The sequence below is a fragment of the Excalfactoria chinensis genome, chromosome 2 (genome assembly GCF_039878825.1).
Source record: "Excalfactoria chinensis isolate bCotChi1 chromosome 2, bCotChi1.hap2, whole genome shotgun sequence".
Lineage (NCBI taxonomy): Eukaryota > Metazoa > Chordata > Aves > Galliformes > Phasianidae > Excalfactoria > Excalfactoria chinensis.
Genome location: NC_092826.1, coordinates 77,376,974 through 77,402,204, shown reverse-complemented (window position 1 = coordinate 77,402,204; position 25,231 = coordinate 77,376,974). Strand labels below are relative to the sequence as shown.

Here is a 25,231-nt window from a genome sequence, read left to right as displayed (position 1 = left end):
AGACTTTCCTTAGGAATCAAAACACACTCTTAACTAGGCATCAAAGTGCACTTTCCCTTAAGTGCTCAACTCCCTTGGCCCTGGAGCAGGTCTCCTGGGGCTGGATGTGCAATGTGGTTGGACAGGCAGCCAGGCAAAGGGTCAGACAAGTGACTCTGTAGGTTCACTTCATCAAACGGGAAGTCTTGTTATAAGTAGTATCAAAGGTTATATTGTATCATGAAGTTCTGTGGCAAGCATCAGCTTAAATACAACTTTTCAGGAGATAAAAATTGGGAATGGGTGCTCTTGCATCACAATACAAAGCGGACATCCCTGTTTGTTTCTAAGAGATATTTACAAGTTTGAGCAGTGATCCTTCCAGTGCAAAGGAAATGGCAGCCCATTCCCTCATCCCGCCTGCTTTAAGCTGTGCTCACTTGAGGGTGTTTTCCATGGCACTTGATAAGGGGGGATGCCTCAGCCCTCTCTTTCAACCTACAGCACCCCCAACACCATTGTAAGTCTATAGCAGAGTCTGACACCTGACTGTGAAGAGCAAACTGCTCCAGTGTGATGCTTAGCGTAAGCAGGTGTACCAAATAGAAAGAGCCATGGGTACTAAATGAAATCCAAGATCATTTTGGTCCCAAGTTTCAATTATGTCTATTAAAACTAGACAGCAAAGACTTCCTTTGACCACTGGTTTGAGGTAAATAATTTTTGTTTCAATAAATACGTTGCTCAATATGTGAAATACCTGTACAGTTATTTATTCAGTGCAAGATCAGTCATGACACATAATGGGCCACCATGGCCACCAGTTATGAATGGTTCATTTTGGACATGGTTTGACTATTCCTTTTTTTTTCCTTTTTTTTTTCCAGACAACTACAGCAATTAAACTAAACAGTTAAATCAGCTCGACGTGGGGGAAAACAGAAATCTGATTTCAGCAGTGTTTTCAGTGATCTTGTTTCCTGTGTGCTCACTGCAAAATGACTGCAGCAGCCCTGGCACACTCAGCTGGTAGCTGGGCTAGGTATGTATCTATACTACCTGCTTTTGCACCACAGAGTTGGCCTCCTCTGCCCCAGCAAACAGCCTTGGTTTGACCTGAGCCTGAGCTGCTACAACCACCCCATGCCTGTGTGCTGGCAGCTTCCAGCACCTGGGCCATCAGCCCAGCCTGAGTTCATTGCGATAAGGGCATGCGGCATAGCTGGAAGCTGCAGAGATTGCCGGAACCCATCCCTGCTGCAGGCGAGCACTTTCTGGATGATACGCTGAGCTTGGGAGTACAGGAAATCTCCTTCTAGGAATGCCCAGAAGATCATCGCGATAGCACTCCAGCAGACAGGGTACATATGGTATTTTGACCTGCTTAGTGCTCTGGGAGCTGTTTCACCCTGCTTTACGTGGGGTAGCTGATGATCTCTCCCGCATGATAGGCCAGTAAAGAAGCTATTGTTCAGCTATGGGGGTTTGCTTGTTTGTCTGGGGAAGAACAGCAAGACAGGCAGCTGCGTGTGATAAGTATTTCAGTCACGCTGCTTTAGTCACTACCATGTGCAGATCATTATTTCTTTCCCAATTCTCCTCTACTGCCAGCGTGTTATGTAAATCCTTTTCTGATTTCAGTTCTTACATCCCCATTAGCTCTTCTCATCTGGGACGCAGGGGATCAAGACAGCTTCTCGACCACCTAGACTGCCATTATTCTAAAACTTGAAGCACTGCAGGAATCCAAGGACTGCCAATGTGCCTTTGATGTCTTATAACAACTACTGCAACAGGCCTCTTGAGAAATGAGCATTGAACACCTTGCTACACAAAAGGGAGAAAGGCTGGAGAAGAAAGTAAGTTAATTCAGAAAAACAGAGGGTAAAAGTTGTTCTCCTTGGCCACTGAAGTTTTTCCTTCTTGCTTCTCTCCCTAAAAGCAGAAGGACTGACTGGATGGAAATCACATAAAGAAGTCTCCAGCATTTTTTCCCAATCATTGCGTAGCCTACGCATCCTGGCCTTTTTCCCTCCTCTCTCCCTAAGGTCAATATGACACAACCAGAAAATCCAGCAGATGAGTACTGAAGCGCAATAAGAAAATCTATTCAGGTTGCAACCTCACTAACTGCTCTGCTCTAAAGCTTTATGCCTTCTCTTAATGGCATCTTAAAACAGCCTGTATCTCTTTCGTGTGTGCCTTGTATGCTTTGGGAATAATTATCTTTCAAGAAGATCAAAAGGGCACCTCTAATATCAGTCACATGCACTGTAATATTACCAATTCATACATTTGTTTCCGTGTTTAAATGACTACTTTTGTACTTCGGTTGCCGTGCTTTGTTCACACTGAGTTATCCCAACCCACGTTATTGTTATTGCAAACGCCTGTTGAAAGATCTAAATGAAGAGAACTGAGGAAGCAGAAAACCACAGCTGGTCCTACCGTTTGGGCACTTTAATCTCCTTGTGTTTGATTTTCTTCTCTAAACACATCACTGTCGTGTCGAAGCTTCTTCTAAGGATTAATTAGCAAAGCAATTAGCGTGTGTTTTGTTTTCTTACCCATCCCCAAGGTACATACATAACCTCGGTCAGTTTGTGCTTCAGAATTACACTTTTTGATGTTGTTAATCAAGGTCAGATTGATGAAATCCTGCTCTACACACAACCAAAGTTTGGACTGGAGAGCTTCTACATGTTTTTTGTAGGGTTCAATTTCCAGTTTCACAGTCACTGAGAAAACAGCTTCATAGCAAACCATTCCCGTGCATCAGGAACGCACTTCCTTAGTGAATGAGGTCACACATGAGACAAGTACAAACCAGACAGCAGGCAGCTCAGGAGGGCAAACTTCACTGCCTGATGGCATACTTTAAAGTAATCATAAACCTATTGCTGTAGCGATAGGTTGGTGAGTTACAATCAGTTCGCAAGGTCTTTGCTTTTGAATGTCTTATCTCAGAGATAAATTCATGACACTTCACTGCCCCAGGAACAAAACCAGAGCAGATGCTACCTGCGCTGTCAATCACAAGGTTGTAAAGTGGCCACTTAGCCAAAAGGAGGAGACAGTACAGATTTCTCCATAAAACTTACCGAGGGGATTCCTCATTAATCTACAAGGGCTTTTGTAATGTTTTGTAATATGTGATTGTAACTGTGACACATATCTTTGCATTGGAGGTCTTTATCTTGCGTTGGAGAGACCCCCTACCAATATGTTTAACCTTCATTTTACTAGAAATTAACTGCAGCTGATTGTTTTTATGCATGCCCTCGCCTCATGTTGATTCTGAGAACGATACTGCATTGTGAAAGACGGATTTATCTCCATCTGCTTTATCTCCAAGCTGCTGACATTTGGGCTTTTCAAGTCTCGCCATATTCTGCGGTAGTTATCTAGGAACAGACTCTATTAAACTATCCATCTCCTCTTCTGCATTTAATTAATGTTCTACAAAAGATAACACATACACTGCCCTGGATGTAAAGAACAAAGTCGGTATCTCTGCCTGCCGTGCTTCTAGTCCACATCCTACACCATCTTCTGCTGGTTGGAATTGGCGGTCGGACTCGGTGACCTCTTCCAGCCTTAAGGATGTCTGAAATTCCACATAGCCTTTCTTTAGACACAGCACCAGTCAGCCCTCTCCCCATCCCCGCTGTGGCAGCTGTTACCTCAGCACGTGCCCTTTCTTCCTCTCATTTCCTCACACCTCCACCCCACAGCACCACGCTCAAAGCGTCACCGAAGTCCGATCCCGGCTCAGTCCCATTCCACAACTAATTCCTGGATTCTTTTGTTCCACATTCCTTGCTCTCCCCTTTAAGGACGGCCTAATCCCTGCCCGCAGCCCTGCTCCCATTTCCGCCTACTCCCCGCTCATCTCCTGCATTATCTTCACACCCTTCCGCACGCCCTCTCTCCCAATGGCGCTTGCTTGTCTGATCGTAATCTCTCCGAGGCCGTAACGCTGCATACGCTGCAAACTCCTTTCTACAAGTCAGAGGCTGCACAGCGTTTGCAACATAAACCACTTCAGGGAGTTTCTTTAGGCCGTAAACAGCCAAGGAAATATTGAACGCGGGCAGCCATCCTAACTCAAAGGCGCGGAATCATTCCATTTGAGCTGCAGGACATCTTGGTGTTAGTTTATCTCTGATGATTAAGCTTTGAAAAACCACGTTTGTACGCATGGCTGCCCTCGGGTTTCCCGGCTCGAAGCCCACCCGCGGCCGCCCGCCCTTCTCCTCACGGAGCCACTCCCCCTCCTTTCGGCGGGAAGCCCCACGTGACGCGAAGGGGCGTGGCCTACCTCTCGCCTCGCCTCACCCGCGCTGGGCGGGGCCCGTAGGGGGCGCCGTCCCGCAGCCCGCCTTCTCCATGGAGCTCTCCCGTATCCGCCGCCCTTTGCCTCCAACGGTGACCCCGCAAACAGCCCGCGGCTCCAATCTCCGAGCGCCGTCCCGCCCCTCGGCCAATCCGCGAGCTCCTTCCCCTCGCTCACCGACCAATCGCAGCGCGCGAGGCCGCGCCCGCCCCGCCCACCGGCCAATCAGCGCGCGGAGTGGCGGCCGCGTTCTCCTCCTCCCTTCTCCTCCTCCCTGGCCCCGTGGCGCCGCGGCGCAGGCGGGTACCGGCCGTACTGCCGCTGTCCGCGCCGGGCCGCGCCGCGCTCGGCGCCTCACGCAGCCTCAGGGGCCGCGTCACACACACCGCCCCTTCCCTAGCGGCAAAGCCCGGCCCGAGCCATGCTGCTCTTGGCGGCCGCCTTCATCGTGGCCATCGTCCTTCTCCTCTACATGGTGTCGCCGCTCATCAGCCCTAAGCCCCTCAAGCTGCCCGGCGCACACGTCGTGGTGAGTCGAGCGGGGCCTTTCGTCTCTCCCTCCCCACTCCGGCTCACCGACCGCGGGGGAGCGGGTCCGCTGGCGGCGCTGGGCGGGAAGAGGGAGCGGGGAGGCCGCGGCCGCCGTGTCCCGGGGAAGGCCCCGCTGCGTTTACTGAGGTGCCGGAGCGCGGCCCTCCGTAGGAAGGGGGAAGGCACGGGCTGGAAGGGCACCCGGGGTGAGGAAACGGGCAGGCTGGCGCGAAGGGAAATGGTCGGACGGCACGCAGCGCGAGTATCCGTGTCCACGAGCAACGTTTGGCTCGTCTGTAATCAGCTTGGTGGAGCGAGCCTTTGGGAGGGTTTATTGGGGAAAACACAGCGGTTGAACGGTTCCCCAGGAGTATCCCGACTAAAGCCGGATGGGGAGCAACAGCCGGGGGGGCTGCAGGTGCCTGTGGAGCACGTGGGCGCGTGAGGGTGAGTCGGGGCAGCTGTGGGGTCCTTCAGTCGGATCTCGGGACTGAAGTGTAGTGAGCCGGGCTGTGTTCCGTGTGGAGGAGCTGCGCTGCTTGCGCGTGGAATCTGCTTTTAGGAGGTGAGTAGCACATGCAGTTTGCACTTGTTACTACCGGACTTGGGGGTAATGCAGAACTTAGACATTTGAGGTGCAAGGAATTGACAGCTGCTCTGCATTTGGGATTTTTATTATTATTATTATTTGAGCTCTGTGTGGCGCCTTGCTTGTTTGTTTTCGTTTTTATCTGCCTATTTGTTTTAGGGCTGCTCTTTGCAGATAGAGCTGTCCTTGCTCGGAGCTGTCCGAGTTGCAACAGTATTCCCGAATTTCTTGATGCAATAGGTATTGCTAGGTACTGTAACTGGCTTTACAGCATCATGTCCTGCCTGAGATATTCAAGTGTGAGTGAAGGTTCCCTGGTTGAGTTTCTTCCCACAGCGGTGGGAAATCATTCTGTACTGAGTAAAAGCAAAAGTGATGCAGGGTGAGGGCCTTCTGCAATGCTTACATGGAAACTGAATAGTAAACAATGAAGTATTCAGTGTATTCTATTCAGTGTATTCTATTCCAGAATATTGTCTGCTTGCTTGCTTGTTTGTTTTTAATCTGGTTATCCCAAATGTTGTCTTTTCTTTGTGTCGTTACACTATTTCCAAAGCTACTCTGCTGGCTCTTCTGTTTTCAAAGAGCTGCTTCAGTTGGCTCACACTGAAAACAACAAAGAATAACCTCATTGGAGAACCCTTCCCTTACAGCCACAACTGCTAATTATATTAGCTGTGTAAGCTGAATTTGATACAAGCAAAGGTCTCAAAATGACTATTCGTAGGATTGTAGAATGGCCTGGGTTGAGAAGGACCACAACTATCACCTAGTTTCAACCCCCTGCTATGTACAGGGTTGCCAACCACCAGACCAGGCTGCCTAGAGCCACATTCAGCCTGGCCTTGAATGCCTCCAGGGATGGGGCATCCACAGCCTCCTTGGGCAACCTGTTCCAGTGTGTCACCACCCTCTGGAGGATTAACTGCATTGATATACCAATAGAAGAAAAGGCTGTAAGTATGCCTTGGCATCACAGTACAAATCTGTGTGTGATCAGCTCTAATGGCATTGCTGCTGGCAGAAGCGCTTGTTTGACTGTGCTTTCAGTTATGCTCTTAAAGCATTCATGCAAAGGGGATGAAACATGGAGCTGTTGTTTCAGAGCGTTTGTTTTTGGTTGCGTAGGTGCTTCTAGTAACCCTGATGCTGTTAAACTTGCATGTTTGGATGCCAAATGTTTGGGTGAATTGTATAAGGAAAAATACTGGATGATAGTTCTGTAAATTGGAAGCTATGCTCATGGAGGCTTTACGCATCACATGTGCAAGGTGAATTCTTCCATCGTATAATGGGAGTGAGTGTTCTCAGCTACTGAAATTATCAGTGAGGTGTTTTCACAGAAAAAGTCAAGTCTGTTTATGTGATCTGTGTGTATAATTCCTCCTTTGTATGTGCGAGAGAATACCTGTAGTATTCTTTAAAGAAGGTCATTGGGTGTGTTTGGGCGCTATTATCTATATTGTTTCCTAGCAGTTACTTGTTGAATTCTCTATTTAAATCAGCAATTTTTTCACACTCTACTTGATCATTTGTAGAAGCTATTTCTCTCTGCTCCTAACAGTTAATATAGGTAGGAGTCTGAGGTACAAGGACAGAAATCTGAGGCTGTAAACATGAGGCTGGTTTTTGTTGGTTTTTTTTTCCCCTCTTGTCCTCTTCTAGAGTCACTCCTGTGATAGAAGCACTTGCTGTGTGACATGAGGTATGCTTTAGAGAGGGACGGTGACCACAGGACTCTCTTCTGTTTAGAGAGGAATGGAGCTCCACAGAACTCCAATTTACTGATCTAATCTTGTGGGAGTCATTTCCTGTTTCATATGTGCTGTGTGCTTTGTTAACCTCAGTAGGCACTGTTAAATAGAAAGGACTTCACAGGTATCAGGTTGACTCAAGCATCAGGTTTCACTTACTTAGTAAAACAAAATGTTTTTAAATGTATATTTGCTTTTGTGGGCTAACTGTGGCAGGAATGTGAGGATGCATGCTGCTTGTAACCGTCTTCCTTTCAGTTTGAGCAGAGCCTTTAACTTGGGGGTAGTTGAGCTTCAGCATGCCTAAGCCACAGGAGTAAGGGCCATCTCAGGACTAGGAGTAGTTTCAGCATTTCTCTGCAGAGCCCATCAGACAATGACAGCATGCTTTGGGTGTTCCTGGAGTTGACCCATCTCCGTGTCTCAGCTTTATAGCTCTTGCACTGGGAGCACAGTGACCTGTGGCTTGGATGCATCTGGGTGGTTCAATAAGAGGTCATTTGGAGTCCAGTCAGGCACATCAGCCAATCGGAGCAGGCTACAGGGATGTTCTGTTTCGGTGGAACTAAATACCTGCTGTTAGAGCACTGTCTAAAAGCATGAAGCCAGCTTGCATCCTGTGCTAAGTGAAAGCTCACAAGCCCTGTTGGAAAGCACGTATCAGTCAGGTCTTCGTTTTGATTGCTTCTGATGATAGTTAGGATGATTTGGACGCACTTGCTTATTGATGGATGAGTTCTGGTCCCTTACTGATGCACTGTATCTCATGGTGTTTATTAGTAACAACCTCCGACTTATTAGTAACAGCCTTTCACTTAAAAGCTGAAGCTCCCAGCTAACTGATTTGGCCTTTTGTCACTGACCTATCTGACACAAGCCCTATCTAGCATCCTTGGGTATGACTGCAAATAAAAACTTCCCTTTCTTGCCATGAGTTTAGACCTCGTGTTTCTGAAGTGAATGTTAGTGTCGTCTGACAAGCCAGAGGTTTTATTCCGGTAACTTCAAAGAATTCCTCAAACATTGCTGTAGTTGACCAGTTTGTGGCACTTAGCAATTTGCACAGGCAACAATTGGCTGTGCCGAAGGTGGGAATTGGAGCAATATTCCACATGTGTTCATTAGTTCTGGTGCTGATGTATCAGCTGCTGCTTAGAATCTGTAGAAGCAGCTCACAAATACTCTGGAACTGAGGTTTGCCTGAATACATTGAACTGAATCTCTTAATCCTTCTAGAGATGTACCGGAATCTTGAAAGATGCTTTGGCAATAAACTAAAAATTAACTTGTTTCTGTTGTAAGAATTAAATGGTGCTGGGGTTCTGCTGGAGTCTCCGAACGTTAATACTCATTCTTACAGACTTAATTTACTTAGAAAGCTGTCATTCTTTATTCAGAATGCAACACTGTTAAACGTCTCCAGAACAGAACATGCATCTTGAAATCATCTGCAAAGGTTAGTTTAGTGAAGAGTCAATTAGGAGCTGTTTTGAAGTGACTTTCTCTAATAGACAAAACTCTGTTTAAGCTGAATTTAGTCTTTATAAGTTCTCGACCCACTGGTGACAGCAGACAAACTAGACAAAAACAGTGGGCTGTGTTGAAAATAAGTTTGCTGAGGTTACATGATCACCCTTGATGTACTGAGATGTTTTCTTTGAAGGTTTGTGATGAAACACTCATAAGAAAGAAGAGTTTGGTGACTCATGGGAGCATATTTCTAACTGTTTTGACTTTACCGCCTCCAGGAATATGAAAGGATTTTGAGGGTAGTGAGTCTGAAAACAAAACTGAGGCACGTGCAGATGAGACTGGGAGCCTTTGTTCTTCCACCGATCGGCTCAGTGTGTTCCATTTCTCATAGCTGAAATAGAGGTGATGCCTTACTTTCTCTGAAGTCTTGATAAGAACAGAAATGACAACTTCCAGAGGAATATGCATCTCTTTCTCAAATATTTAAGTCTGTATTTCAGAACTCACTTCACAAATAAAGCATCCCAATATTTTCTCAGTGATGTGCTCGTAGGAGAAAATTCAGTAAATTTGGCCATACAAGGAAAATACAACTCTGTATTGAAGGACTAAAGGTATGTAGAGACAGAGACAGGGTTTAAAGGAACAAATCACCTGGAAGTCAGTATCAGTAAGACTCTTTTATTTTTGTCAAGAAGGGCAGTTGGATCGCCATCTGTGTTTTGTTTTAAATGAAGTTTGCAAGTAGATTTTTCTGGAGGGCAGTAAGGGGGGTGTTAAGGTGTCTTTAACCTGTTTGTTAGTGTGGGGATAGTGCTATCACCTTGCATTTGGTTGCAGGCAAACTGTTTATTTCCTGTTTGCATGGAAGACCACTGAGAATTATGGTTTTGAGGAAGAAGGAGAGGCTTATGGAGGCTTAGAACTGGGATCCCCACAGAGAGGCATTGAGGCAGTTCAGTAGCCAGACATGAACTGTGAGACTTGGTCTACAGGGGGCCAGCTGTCAAATTAAGGATGCTTTAATAAGAAAGAAGATAACTTTAAATTGTGTTTGCTTATGTGATGTTTTTGGCAGACTAGCTATGATTGCTCATTTTATGAATGTTTATTGTAGCTAGGCATGGAGGGACAGTATGTAATTGCATTCTTAATGTTAATTTATAAGTAAGTTAATCAAAGGCAAGTGAGAGTGGGTTTAAGTGAGCCTGACATAAGAAACATGGAAGAAGTACCACCAAGGTGAAGCTGGTTTTGGAGACAAAGAGTTGCCTGATGGTAGTGAGATCTCATTTTTCTATTCATACTTAGTGAGTAAACTAACTTTTATGTATCTTGTGTCTTCGTAATTCACTGGGTAATATGAGTCTCAGTACACTTCTAGAGCTTCGATTTGACTTTTTATGATGTACAGATGAGAATGATGGACTAACTGACTTTCAAATAACTTCTAGGTAACTGGAGGCTCCAGCGGAATTGGAAAATGTATTGCTATTGAATGTTATAAGCAAGGTGCTTTCATAACACTGATTGCAAGAGATGAGGTAAGCGTATTTGTATTTTTGTTGGCTATGCTGTATTAATGAAATTGGTGTGGTTGAGGAGTAATTTGGGATTACTCATTACTTTTTTTTCCTCCACTGCATGCTTTAAGGTGATCCTGATAATTTAAATGTAATGTGTATTCAGAGTAGAGATGGCTGCCTTTTAAAGAAGTGCAGCCTTACATACAACTTGTGATAAGCTCGCCTTAAAACTCTTCCATTGCTATCACACGGAGTTGATGTTGTGTATATTCATAAATCTCTAAGATGAACATTGTAAAGTGTTATCGTTAGTTGATGATAATGTCCTTGTTTTTAGAGAATGTTTCTAGGGCTTCTCAAAATACTGATACGTTCTCATAATTGCGGTGCTTTAGCTGTTCTCATTATCCATTTCAGAACAAGCTGTTACAGACAAAGAAGGAAATAGAAAAGTACTCCGTTAATGACAAGCAGGTAAGATCACTGCTACCTATAACTGTTGTTTCAAGGTAGTCGCTTCAACATAGCTTCAGTAGCCTGGTTCTTGAAACCAAGCTGGTTGATAAAAATAGGTGAGGCCTTACTTGAATTCAAAAAATTCCAGTCTATGTGTGATGTTCCAAACTCTGCTCCATTTGATGTTGCCTGGTTTAGTGCACTAACTTCTTTTTTTTCCTCAGAGAAAAAGATTGGTATCTTCAGCCATAGGTGTAATAGAATTTTTTTTTGATAGCTGTAATTTGCTGTCACTTGATAAGTGTTCGTATTGTTTAAGATTGAGGAGAATAACCTACTTTTTTTCAACACTGAGAGATCATAAATGCAGCAATTGTAGTGGAGGAATAAATTCAGATACTTGTTTTCAGATTTTGTTCCCTATGTTGTGCTGTGTACTGCTGTTTTCCTGGCTAAGCACTGAAGGTAAATGAATACCGTACTCACGCTTAATGCACTGTTTTAGTGCATTAGTGCTTGCTGAGGTACTAACCTTTCTATCTTTAAAAAACACAGCTTCAAAATGAAATACTGCAATCTTTTTTTCTTAATGCTCATAATCCAAAGGAGAGGGGAAACAGTGTTGAGACTGTTGCATCTTTGATTTCTTCTTTCTTGTGTTCCACAAGTTGGTTCTTATTTTCATCATTACAAGTGCAAGCAATACGTTTGTGATAGGGCTTTTGGTGTCTATTGGGTGTAGTAAATCACTTCTTTATTCTGGGGAATTAATAAGTTGGATATGTTCTCTTGAAAAGATAAGCAATGGAGAAAGGTGAATATTTGGAAGCAATGATGTTAGTACTATCTGATGTAAATGAAGGTATCAAGAATACTCTGTAAGATTCTGTCTTTGCTTATTCCTGTCAAATGGTTTGAGGTGGTCTTTCTGTGCATGTTGCCTTGCCCAGATCAAATTTATTTTGAAATATTAAATATGAGGGGTGAGGAAGAGCAATATTTTGTTCCCTTTTAAAAACAAATGAACCCAGGTGATGATTTTCCTTTAGCTGCTCTGGCCTTTTCCCAGGGTTGACGTTGACTTTGATCCTTTGTCAAACACTGTCACAATGCTCTTGTTAAAAATCTGTCCAGGCTTGACAGGTGTGGGCTTACATTTTTATTTTCTTAATACCAGGTGAAACTCACAAGAGTTTCAGTTAAAATTTCAGTAAGTTCAAGACTGAACAAGCTTCAGTGTGGGCTAAACAGGATTGTTTTAGCAGTAGCAAATTTAGACTTGTCCATACTTCCACTGGCTGTAGTGGGAGTGCCCTCGTGTACCTATTGTTGAGTGGTAGTCATTGTCACAGGGAAATCTGCCTGTTCTAAATTCAAAGAACACAAATAGCAAAAGCAGGCTGTCTGGAATAGTGGATAAGAAGCTGACAAATGAGGGCAGCTGAACACACAGAGGCTGTAAAAGAAGATTGCTGAAAATATAGAGTTGCCTGGCATGGATTGCCAGACCATGGAGGCTGTTACATTTGCAAGATACCAAACTAGGGAGCAAAAATCCAGAGGAAATACCAATTTTTACATGATTACATGCTGCATGCATTCTGCTCATGGATGTTTATGTAAAACTATGTTGCACTGGGAACGGGATTCTGGTGTCTACATAACTTTAGGTGTTTGATCTGGCATGTGTTCTCTGAAAGACATATATATGTGATTTATTTAGAATGCTGACAGTGCAGCCTTTAAGGTGTGCAGTAGAATGAAATACTTGCCCATAAGTTTTTGTGAATTTTTTTAAAATCCCTTTCCTAGTATGGAATATTCCTGCTTACTTCACTGGGAGTGGAATTGAGCTTTTAATGAGAAATGAATGCTTTAGGAATGATCCGACAATGTGCTATTAGAACAAAAGATGAGCAACCGGAATGAGGATATTAGACTTCCTGGCAACATAATCTGTTTATTAGGACCACATTCATAGTGCATGCTCTGGACTGGAGGTAATCAACTTAATGTAGCAGAAAGGAAATACAGTAATAGGAGCAAAAAGATAAATTGTATAATGTGCTGGTAGCCAATGCAACCTTTGGTAGTTCCTGAGTATATTGTTCACAGTGTGATTAACTGATTTGTAGTCTGATGTCCAATTTTCATATGGAACTGTGATTTTTAACCTTGCTGTAAAGACATCCTGAGAGTAAATCAATGTAGCTCAGCTGTTATTTCTGTTCTCAAACTTATGTAAAAGATAAATTTTTCTACAATCTAAAATTGCCCTAAGGAGAGATGCTTGCTGGCCAACCAATGACTTGCACCACAAGTTTACTCCAGTGTCCAGCTATGCACAGTGCTGGAAGGCAAGAATAGCCAACCTGCTGCACAGGAATGGCAAGCAGATTCTGCTTATGTAGCTGGGAAGTGTTGCAGTCTGACCAGAGGCAAAACTGACAAATGACTAGCTGCCAAAGCAGTTAGTTACACTTTGGTAAGCTTTTCTTCATTTTTGGTGGCATACTTCATGACAAGTGACCCTGATGACACTTGTTAGAAACTGGTGATGACTTTGTTTCACCTCAAACCAGCTTTAAATGAATTGAACAAAGTAAAGTAAGGCACAGGGATCAGAATGAGAATATAGGAGTCTCTATTTTTATTTTTCTATGTGATTGCTTTTCCTTTCAAGGTACTGAGTTGCACCAGAACTTTGCTGGTTGTTTAGCAGAGAGGATAGTCTCTTTGTAAATCCCTGGCCAAGCTGGAATTGGCAGTGATCTTATAGTTGGTGATACCCCAAAGTCAGTGCTTCGTTTGGCCGCAATTTGACTAGAAGGCGCTTCAAAACTTAGATTCTGAGAACATGTTGATAAATGTAATCAGCAGTATTAAAGAAAATCAATACTTCCAGCTGCAACAAAACTTAAGACATTGTCTCTTTTTGTTTGTTTTGTTACTTATTTACTTATTCTCCTCTGGGCCAACATCTATTTTCATTTTCCTGAATCATTCAAACTAAAATCCACAATCTCTTGTTCCCAGACCAGGAGTAAACCTTACATCACTTTTTAGGTGTATGTAGCACTGTACCACTAATCAGATTTTCCTAGTCTTGTTTTTTTCAATTTTGTCCCTGATACGACCTAATTAAGCAGCACGCAGTTTCTCTTGTAAAACTCGGGGCCAACCATTCTTGAACTTAGATTATAAAATGCTCTTTTGTTTTCCTTTTTTAGGTTGTGCTGTGTATTTCTGTTGATGTATCTAAAGACTATGAACAGGTGGAGAATGTTCTCAAACAGGTGAGAAGCAATTGTTTCACCTATGTGTATATATAAAGGTCATCTGTGTGATGAGTTTCAAATGACAATATATTTTATAATGACATCATACTATATGAATGCTTTTTTCCTGTTGGAGAGTTTAACTTCTGTCCTCTTGCAGGCTCAGGAGAAGCTGGGGCCAGTTGACCTGCTTGTAAACTGTGCAGGAACATCAGTTACAGGAAAATTTGAGGATATCGAAGTGAATTCTTTTGAAGTGAGTGATCATACTTTATTTCATTGCAAGTAATTTGTCGTTCCCCTGTTCTAAGGGATAGATTATTTTACTGTGTCTTTCCAGACTGTATGAGTGGCAATATATTCCATTAGTGGTGGGTTTTGTATGCATTTTTAGATTTGCAAGGATTGCAGCTTATTTTTTTTCACCTGATTATTAGTCCATGGGTGGTTCAGAACAGTGAATTCTCCACCTCGGATAGGGAAGGCCCTCAAGACAGCAGGAAAGGTTGATGTTTGCTTTTATTTAACGAGCTCTGAAAGATACTGAATTTCACGTGGTCTCTTTGTTCCTGGTGAAGATGTGTGGGGTTTTTTTTCCACGTTTTGAATCTGTTGAAGAAGAATCCATCTTGTCAGTGTTCAACTCTGAGGTGCACAAATAGTTTGTAACTTGGTGCATCTTGATGGAAAGATGGAAAGCAGTAAGTAAGTAAGTGTAGCAGTAAGTAAGTAAGTGTAGCAGTAAGTAAGTAAGTGTAGCAGCAAGTAAGTAAGTGTAGCAGCAAGTAAGTAAGTGTAGCAGCAAGTAAGTAAGTGTAGCAGCAAGTAAGTAAGTGTAGCAGCAAGTAAGTAAGTGTAGCAGCAAGTAAGTAAGTGTAGCAGCAAGTAAGTAAGTGTAGCAGCAAGTAAGTAAGTGTAGCAGCAAGTAAGTAAGTGTAGCAGCAAGTAAGTAAGTGTAGCAGCAAGTAAGTAAGTGTAGCAGCAAGTAAGTAAGTGTAGCAGCAAGTAAGTAAGTGTAGCAGCAAGTAAGTAAGTGTAGCAGCAAGTAAGTAAGTGTAGCAGCAAGTGTAGCAAGTAATCTGTTGCTTGTATAGGCCACCAGTTGTGATTTAGGTCTTCAGGAGTGTGAAACAGAAGAATTCATCTTACCTGCCAACAATAAGAGCCTGTGCATACATATGTAGAATTTTTCCTCTTTCTTTTTTTTAGGAAGCCCTTCATTTCAGTTTGTTTTCATATCGTGTGTAAATGCATTGCTTCCTAGACACTGTCCAAGTCCAATTTTTTGTGAAATCCATAATAGCTCATGTTATCAGTATCCTGAATGCCTTTAACACCTGTACATGCAGTGCAATTCTTTCTGTCTTACGGTGAAATTCTTAGCTATGGAATGGCTTATGAAACTAATACAGTAGAAAACAATTGTTTACTTTGCTAGCTGATAGAAAAACAAATCCAGTGGAGTTTGATGTTAAAGCAAGCCTCAATAGGGATTTTGGAGAAGTAACACTAAACATCTGAAGAATGCTGATTCTGTGACTCAAATACCATTTTAATATCACATTTTTTAATATTTTTTTTTAACAGAGATTAATGGCAGTCAATTATCTCGGTAGCGTTTACCCAAGTCGTGCAGTAATCTCTACCATGAAAGAACGGCGGATGGGAAGGATTGTGTTTGTATCATCTCAGGCTGGGCAGTTAGGCCTTTTTGGTTATACAGCCTATTCTCCAACCAAGTTTGCTCTTCGAGGATTGGCTGAAGCCCTGCAAATGGAGGTGTGTGAAATGACTTATACTTTTGTTTGCAAGCAAGAATGCTTATGTTTTCACTTGCAGCTAAGCAAATTTTATTTCAGTAGTCTTGTTCAACTCTGCTGATGCATGTTATGTTGGTTCTTCTTTGGAAGCAGTACAACCATATTGCTCTGCACAGGGCTGTGGAAACTAAGCTACTTTCAGTTGCATAGGAGAGAAGAAACTCTGTTTCTAGAACTAAAGATGACCACATACAAACATATATGCTCGATTTATCTTATATCTAAATATCTTAATTTAATGAAAGGGACTTAATTTTAAGCAGAATGGTATGAAAGATCCCATGGATATGTGAGGGCTTTTTACTAAGGGCTGATTCCCAAGTTAGTTGCAAGGCTGTGGTAAATGAATGGTATGTGAACCGTATGAGACAGTAGGCAAGCTTGAATGTGATAACAAAGTCTGTCTGTTCAAAGTAGTTTGCTCTTCTAGACATCGGTATATGTGAGCTTTATATATTGCAATGTTCTGAGCTTACATTTAAGTTGAGACCAAAAAAACCCACGTTGTTTTCATTATTTGATGGGATTAGGCTTCTAAGCATGTCACTGTAGCAAGACAGGTAAAACTGATTGGGAAGTGATTCTTCTTAGTGTCTGTTTGATTCTAGACCCTTGCATGGTCACTGTTATCCTCTTCCATTCAGTGCAGTGGACTGTGCCGGTCAGGAGAAGAGAGCTGTGGTCTGCAGAGCAATGGGACTGCAGAGCCTGTCTTCAGGCTGGTGATATATTTTTGTTGAGTTTTTAAAGGCTTTTACTAAAAGCAATACAACCATCTCTTTAAAAACTGTGTTTTCTTCCTTAATTGACAAAGCTCAAGCGTTGAGTGTGTGGATGATTTAACGCTACAAGAAATCTGAAGAAATAAAACAAGCATAAATTTAAGAGAAATTAATGAAATTACAAGAGAAGCGTAAAGGCTGTCAGTAGTAAGATAATGTTTCTTTTTTGTTTTGTGAACTGCAGGTCAAACCTTATAATATCTATATAACAGTGGCCTATCCTCCAGATACTGACACACCAGGCTTTGCAGAAGAAAGTAAAACAAAGGTAAATGATTCTTCAGCAACATTGTAATTTATTTTATTTTATTTTATTTTTGAAGGTTTACTTTATAATAAATTGTGTTTCAGATATCATTCACTTCTGTAGTACTTCTGGAAACAGTACATGCTAAAATGTTTAAAACACTTAAACACTTTGGTTTTATCAACTTTGCTATCCGGCGTAGTTTACTCTGGCTTTAAATGGAAGAACTGTTTAACTTTTAATAGCTGAAACACCAATAAGCTTTTCTGCATGCAATCTGAATGTTGCAAAATAGCAAATGAAAACCACTGTAACTTGTTTTGATATAAGAGCATGAGGAGCCAAAATAACGTACCTATTTTGCATCTTTTGGTATTATGCTGTTAGGTTAGTCCTGACAGGTGAATTGGAAAACTCCAGTTCTTCATTGAGGTTTGCAAACCAACTATTCTGTGTGAATACATGTTATGGCACAATTTTATGTGCAAAAAAAAGCCACTATTAATGTAGGCAGGAAGCTCTCATTCTGTTTGGCACTGTCACTTTTTCAGAGGGGTGTATCTGTGATTGCCTTTTTCATTTAGCTTAGTTTAAAGCTGGTTTTGATCTTCAGAAGTTTAGTTGCTCCTCATCACTTGGCGTATTCCTACACATAAAATGTAATATCGAAAAGGGTGCTGGCAGTACTATGTTTAGGCCTCTAGTTTATACTGATTTATCTGCTAACCAGAGAAAATATACTGGTATCTGTAGATTAGCTATGTTTGAGATGCTCCATCTAATGCCATGTGTAATAGGAAATTGAAGTTGAATTTTGTTTTGTCTTGCACCCTTTCTATAGTAATCAGTAGGGACTGTGTAACACAATTCTTTGTAATTTCTTGGTACAGATACTCTGTATTAAACATACTCCCACACATCCACATAAAGAATTAGACATCTGCGGATACTTGTGTAGCTTGCACATTCTTTGTCTTCATAATAGCCTACTGCAGGGAAATATATTCTCCAGCAATGTTGTGTTAATCTCAGATTTCTGTTTAGGGGAGATAGTGATATATAGCTTTTCTTTACTGAAAAGGCATTGTCTTTTAAACACATATTTATGCGTTGTTTTAACACGCATGAGGTCTTAGTGTTATGTGACTACCCTGATAGTGTACCTTAAATCACTGCAGTATTCTGTCATTTAACAGTTCAGAATGTCATTCATTATGGTTTCATTTATTTAGTACTGCTTAGTTGAGAACATCTGTTTCTGTGGTTTGCATCTCATTAAGGCTAAGCTGTTTCCTTCTGTAATCATTGCTCAGAGCTAGTTTAAGCACACACACAAAAAAAGTCAGCTCCAAGGATGCTTCTTCCTTGTGTTTAATCATTAAGCTCTTTCTCTGAGATAACTGCTTGACAAATTGTAACAGTGCTTTGACTGGCTAATCAGATGAAGTGTTTGGTGGTTGAGCTCTGCCTGCTTTTTTTCTCAACATGTCATTAACTTTAGTGAGACACCCCTGAATAGCTGCTGATTTATCCAAAACTTAGAGTACACGCAATACTTACAGTATTGTAGTTTACTTTTGACATCTGTTTCTCTCATGGATTTTGTTGACACTGGCCAGTGAATTAAATTATGCGTGGGTTATGAAATGGAGATCTGGTGACATAGACCATGCCGCCATAGGAAAAAGCATGTAAAAGGTGTTTGTGATTTCCTCTAACAAAGACACTGACTTTTAAACGCCTGTATTAAGAAAAACCAGTGAGCCTGGTCAGCACATCAGGATTCACAATTTCACAGATACTTCAGATTGACGTTGAGAGAGAAGCCTGTAATTAAGTTCTTCCCTAGAAGAGTGGGATTTATTTTTTTTTGTGTGTGTGTTTCAAAGGATTAATCATAAAATGCTTTATGCATATTAAGTATTTGACTAGGTTTGAATGCTTCCATTCAACTTCATTAAATCTAATTCAATTCTTCTCCATAACAAATCTACTTGTAACCGCTCTTCTTTTCCTAATTTAGTGCAGTTTGTTCTTTATCAACTGAACCATTTATCTTAATATATTTATCATTTAAACAGCGTGCTATGCATTTAGCTCCAGCATTATAGAAGCACATAAATGACAAACAAGCTTCTGAATACTTTTCAAACCTTTTTACTGCTTGTTTTTACAACAGATCAGACTTATTTTTTTTTGTAAAAGAAATTATGACTGATAAAATTGCCGTGGCTGCTTTCTTCCAGTAAGATGAAATGACACAGATGCTCTCAAACATGATGAAGTGAAATGCAGCGATGGATTTTGGTGGATGCTGTGTGTGGGGTTTGAGAAACAAACAAAAAAATTAAGTAAAATCCTACAAAACAAATTAATAAGGTATTTTAGGTCTATTTTTTACTTTATTAAAAATAGAGGCATTGAGTAGACACATGGCTTAAGCATTTTTCTGGCTTCTGAAAATCGTATACTTGGAAAGAACGCTATCTCCTTTTTTGTTGGTAATAAATTCCAAGGGGAATAAATACTGCCTAAAAGCTGGCAGTTCTCTTTGTAAAACTATAGTACTTGTGAAGGTGCTTTTTCTTTTAAGTGGATGTTTTAGGTGATGGAATGATACGACTTGTTAGCAGCAACACCGTCCGCACTGGAAGACTCAGAACCAAAATTTGTCCTTCATGTTCTCTCCTGTGTGTTCTTAGTCTAACTTCTAATGACGTTTTTCTATTAAAGCCCTTAGAGACAAAGCTAATTTCTGAAACCTCATCTGTTTGCCAAGCGGAACAAGTCGCCAGAGTTATAGTCAAAGATGCCATAGTAAGTAAATCATTTCTTAAAGCATGACCTTCATAGGAGAGACTAAGATGGCTTGTAATGCTTGCTGAAGAGAATGACTGAGCTAAAAATAAAATCAATTTACAAGAAGTGGTGTCTCTGGTTAGTTTGAGCAGGAAGTTTTTTGCTATTCTTCTTTTGCCGCTGTGCCCACAAATGATTTTATGCAATCTTTTTGAACAAAAATATATCCAAAGTTGTCCCTTAGAGTAAAAGGATACTTAAGTATGATACAATGTCTCAAAAGCAGGTTATGACTTTATTTCGAAGCACTGAACTATATTGGCTTTTCATGTGTCAAATACCATTTGTCTAACCTCAAAAGCTTATTTGACTGTCTAATTTTTCGTGAATATGAGCTTAAATCAAAATGATTTTACTATAAATGGAGGACGTCTAGCCTTTTTGGCTATAAATGTCTGAAGTATCTGATCCATGAGGGATTAAAATACAATAAGATGCTCTTAGTTATAAGGGAGTATTGCGTTTTTGAGGAATTGTAAAGATTTGTGTTGAAGATTCCTTCCTAATAAAATAAGAAGCAAGCACCAAGGACGTTGTGAGATGGAAATAAAAATGGAGTTTAATATCCTTAAAGTTCAGCAGTTGAATCTTAAGCTCTAATTATTTTACAATTGTAAATAATGTAAGCATGGTTTTGAGAAACTCTTACAATAGTTCCACAAATACAGCAGGTAAGTGCAAAATCACATCTGGATTTGGGGTGGTGAGTGTCAAAATCTAGCGCGTCCTCACATGGTATTCTTCATTGGTAGTTAAGGAGAACCAATCTCATTTCTAATCATAAGCATCTGATCTTTTCATACCATGCCTTTCAGTGCTTTGGGTGGTCTGTTAGTTGAGATGCGGCCTTTATGCAGTCAAGCCTGCAGCTGAGAGACTAAAATTGAAACTAAAAAGTAGGTTCTTTGACCATAGGAACTCAGTTCTTTCAGGTGAATGTTGGGTAATACTTCACTTGAGTGTCATCTCCGCTACTGCTCAATATAGATAACTGTGATTCAGGAACACCACCACCTCCTTTCACTTCTGCAGTCCGTAGTCATTCTGCAGTGTTTCAGTAAGTCCGTTTTCCAGCATAACCTGCTAGGAGAAAAAATAAATCAAATGGTAGAAGCCTGAGAGTTAGAGTTGTAGAGCTGCAGTTTTTTCTGATGAGTAGTCAAGAAAAAAACCCCACACCTTTTTCTCCTGGGGAGCCTCCCCCTTTTCTGTTAGTTGAATTGCTTAGTAGGCAATGTGTTTCACAGTTTTGAGGAGAACAAATCGAAGTCATTGATATAAGTGAAGGAGGGCCTGTTGCGTAGTGTTTGAAGGACACCTCCTCCAGTAAGTCTCACACACTAGTAACCTAATTTGAGCAAAAGGTTTAGCAGTGTTTTATTCTTTGAGTACAGTAGTGATTGGTGATCTGACAGAAATAGGGTGTAATTTTCTCCCTGTAAACACGTTTCAGAAAGCACTGTGCATTTCCTGTGTCAGTAAGCGTACTTCAAGCCTTTCTAGCTTACCAAGAAATTCTTAGTAATCTATCACACCTCCATTGTTAGGGAATGTCTTTCAGAATGTTGCTGTATAGTACAAAATATTTCTTAATACATCGGTTCTTAATTGTGGTCATGTTTGGTTTTTTTTTACTATGAGGTATTCATCTGTACTGATGTGAAATTAACCATGATTATCATAAATTGCTGTAAAATTAAGGCATGTCATGTTTTGCCACAACTGGGTGAATTACGTTTTCCTTAATTACTGTTTCCCTTCCATTCAGCAAGGAAACTTTAACAGCTGTGTTGGATCGGATGGTTACATGCTATCGATATTGACAAGTGGAATGTCCCCAGTCACTTCTATCACTGAAGGTCTCCAGCAGGTAAGGTTAGCAAAGGTCTCATAGTCATAATTCCTTGTAGTTCAAAATATGTGGAACATTATGCGAACACTGATTACTTTTTCATCAAGTAGCTCTCAATACCATGGAGGCTTGGATTTAGGAAACTGAAGCAATGTTCTTGAGCTGAAACAGCAGTGTGGCAAGAAAGCAGAGAGAACTACACAGTGCTCATTCCTGAACTGGAACATAGTTAGGGATGTTTTCATATATATATTTTTTTATTATATCACCTGTCTGGAACTTTTTTATTTCATGAGTGAATAATATGCTACAGTATCAGAAGTGAATTGAAAGATGTTTCTCTGTTTCCAGGTTGTTTGCATGGGCATTTTTCGCATCATTGGCCTCTTTTACCTAGGAAGCTTCGACAGCATAGTTCGACGCTGCATGATGCAAAGAGAAAAATCTGAGAATACAGATAAGACTGAGTAATTTTTAATTGAATTGAAAGAAGAATGTCAAACAGTCCTGGACAGCTTGCTGCTCAAGTGGGACTCAGCTTCTCTGTTGAAGGATGTAGACTGAAGGTACTTGGTTATGTGGTAGATGAGTGCTCTCAAAAGCAATGAAAGAAAATGGAAGTTTAACTCCAGAAAATGCCAAGCTATGCAAAAGAGTGATTGAGGATTAGTTTTTTTAATTATTATTATTATAATTTTCCTTTGGTGATTTGAGCTGGAGAGAATTTGGGAACTTGTAAGTCACCTGTAGGGTACAACTTGAGAATGGACCATGTGTGGTAATTCTGGACAAATGCTTAAGTTTTCTCACTTCGGTGCTTATGTGGAAAAAAAGATAACTATACAGTGGCAGAGCGGGCTGAAGTAGATGAAAGTCCCCTGAACAAGTCAGTACTCTCGCTAATGTTTCGGGACTGCTTTTAATTTGGAATGGTAACTTCTCCTTCGATGGCCAACCTACAGATCTTTCAAAGACAGCTTTCCTTGTTCTGTTCAGCACACAGTTGTGGAAACCTCAAGACAACAGATTTTATTTTATTTTTTGGTATAATCTAAGCTTTCTCAGTCTGGGAGTAATTAAAAAGTATGACTTAATATATGCATACTTTCTAAAGGGAGATGAAGAACCCATTCCTACAGAGAAATGCTGGGAGGTGGAACTGGCCCTTGAAGTATGCTATGAACAAAAAAAGAGATCGAACCATTTTCAAGTGTGATTATGTCTTTTAACGTTTCTAAATCGTTGGAAAAGTATTTGTCAAAGTTAGACACTCTTCTTATCTGCCAGTCTTTGCTCTGGAAAGGGAAGTAGCTTCATGCTACTGTCATGCACATTATTTTTCAAAGCCTCAAATGACGAGCCACACCAGTAGGTGATGATAGAATCAGACACCGGGCTCTTAGGGTAGCAGGAATGTAGCTTTTGGGACTGGGGACAGGGAGGAGAGTCAGAATGGTATTCTGTGCTTAATTTCATTGTTACACAGGAAAAACTTCTAACACGACATGAAATTATTTGAATTTCTCTCCTCTGCCCCTCTCCTCATATGCTTGATTTACATTACATATGAATCAAGGCTGCTCCATAACTGCTTTAGAATACACGGAACACAATGGTTTGTTCTAATAAATCGCAAGTTTAACACTGGAAAAGCTTGATGTGTAACAATGTTTTAAGGGTGCACTATATACACTGTTTATTTAATGGACCACTATAGCAAGTGCCTTGTGAGCTTTTTTTTTCCCCCAAAAGCTGTGTATTTTGTATTTATTAGCTCCACTGTGTTGTAAATGTTAAAGCTGCCATTTTCAGCCAGTACTCGGAGTCTAAAATTACTGTTAGAACTTGGTGTTTTCACTTCCTTGAAAGCAGTATTTAACTGCAAAGCAAGCAAAATTGATTGTTTTTAAGATGTTCCGTATACCTGTTTAAAAAGTTTGAATTCAGTTAAGCCAAAATGAGAAATAATAGGTGGTTAACGGGGAAAAGTCTCTGAAATGTAACTTGTTTATTCTCCCGCTGATTTCAGTTGATCACTTCAAAAGCTTTTGTTCACGTAGGCTAAACTTGCTTTAACGTCTGTTTTACAAACGTATTTGGAGGAGTCACTGATACTCTCATTCAAAGTGGTTAGAATTTCATTGGATTGCAAACGTCAAGGCATTGCAGAATCCTTCCTAAGGCCTGTGCTTTAGGTCCTGCCTCTTGATTATGTTTAGATCTGTGAAGTTGTGCATGCCTATGTTATGCAATTTTTTTGAGAATAGGTTATATTCCTGCATATTCTTTTTTTCAATCTGCTGGGCTTTAGTGCAGAGGAATCTAGTCTGCCTATGTGTTTTCTCTGCTGCTTAATGTGAATGACACATAGTGGAGCATCATCAATATTGCCATGTTTCTTAAAGCAAAGTAACAATGCTGTTCGGACCAAGTTATCTACATTAGTTGTTATCTTGGAGCAAAAATCAAATATTCCTTTGATCATCTGCAAAAAGATACCAAAGTGGGTGAATGGGTTATGCAGTAGTTTGAAAGATACGCTTCTGCAAATGACTTTAGAGCAACGCAAGCTTGAAGGTCAGGTCTCGAAACCAGTAAGACTTTAGATACTTGAATTTTACAGGATCTTCAACTTGGGATGTTAAAAGGCTTACGTTTAAGAAGTAATCCAGAAGATCAGAGCACACATACTCTGGTAACTGGACCTCAAAAGAATGTTTCAGGTAGGGCTTCTTAAATCACCAGTCGCTCTGCTGAAAATCTCGACTGAAGAACGCTCCAAATAATGTCTGATTGTAGTTCAGCGTGAGCGTTTGCAAAGAGGAACACTGGGTGACAGTTACGGCTCTGATGTAAAGGGGCTTCAGCTCACACCTGATTTCTGCGTAGCGCAAGAAGTTGTATTGGCTGTAAAATCGTAGGTTGCATCCCCTCAGCGATTCTAGAAATGTGAAGCAGGCAAACTTTGAAAAGAAACGAGTCAAGAATAATTTCTCAGAATATTCCAGCTTCTGTTGTTGCACGTTAGTACGGTTCATTTTAACCGATAAACTTTTCAGCTGTTTTATTGTCAAAAAGGAGTTATACTGTCAAATGCAGCAGCCTTTAATGTACACTTTTTCTTATCCCCATTCTAGATCTACCATCATACTCATTTTAAGGTCCAATATTAAGTGAAGGAGATGCCTTGTAATCTTGTGGAATAATGTTTGAGTAAAAAAAAAAATATATATATATATATTTTGCTACTTTAAATGTTACGGAACCTCTGCATTGAAGCATTTTAGCAGTGTATTAAATCCATAAGGAACTTCAAATAGATGCAACGACTTTTTTTTTTTGTAAGAGTGTCAGTAATTTAATCACTTGTGCCATATCAGGCAGTGTCTCGTCTCTTGTTTTCCTGGTCAGTCTTTAAGATTCACTTTGGACTTTGATATTCTTCTCTACTCCGTGTGGTTTCTAATGACCGTCTGTCTGCTTTAAACACAGATCTATTATAACTGCACATATAGTTTACTTTACCAAGGTGTTCATGTGCAATTGAAATAGATTTAATATTTTACTAAGACAAATGATATAGGTAAACTTTATTTGCTGTGAAAAAACTTTAGGCACTTTTGAACGGTAAAAATACATAGTACCATTTGTAAAAACAAAGGAACGTTGTGCTTATTGCTTCATCTCTTTTGTGCCAGAACTGTAAACGAGTTTTCATATTTTATATTTCTCAAAATAAATGGAGGATC

The 25,231-nt window shown here is 40.7% G+C and overlaps 1 protein-coding gene across 1 annotated transcript; it reads left to right on the top strand.

The window, feature by feature from the left end:
• The first annotated feature begins 4,594 nt into the window (after window positions 1–4,594).
• On the top strand, window positions 4,595–25,231 carry KDSR (3-ketodihydrosphingosine reductase). The gene is made up of 10 exons (XM_072329675.1): window positions 4,595–4,844; window positions 10,117–10,206; window positions 10,606–10,662; window positions 13,875–13,940; window positions 14,083–14,178; window positions 15,510–15,701; window positions 16,709–16,792; window positions 19,505–19,588; window positions 21,399–21,500; window positions 21,834–25,231. The coding sequence occupies exons 1-10, from the start codon at window positions 4,737–4,739 to the stop codon at window positions 21,951–21,953; spliced, it is 999 nt and encodes a 332-aa protein (XP_072185776.1). The 5' UTR covers window positions 4,595–4,736; the 3' UTR covers window positions 21,954–25,231.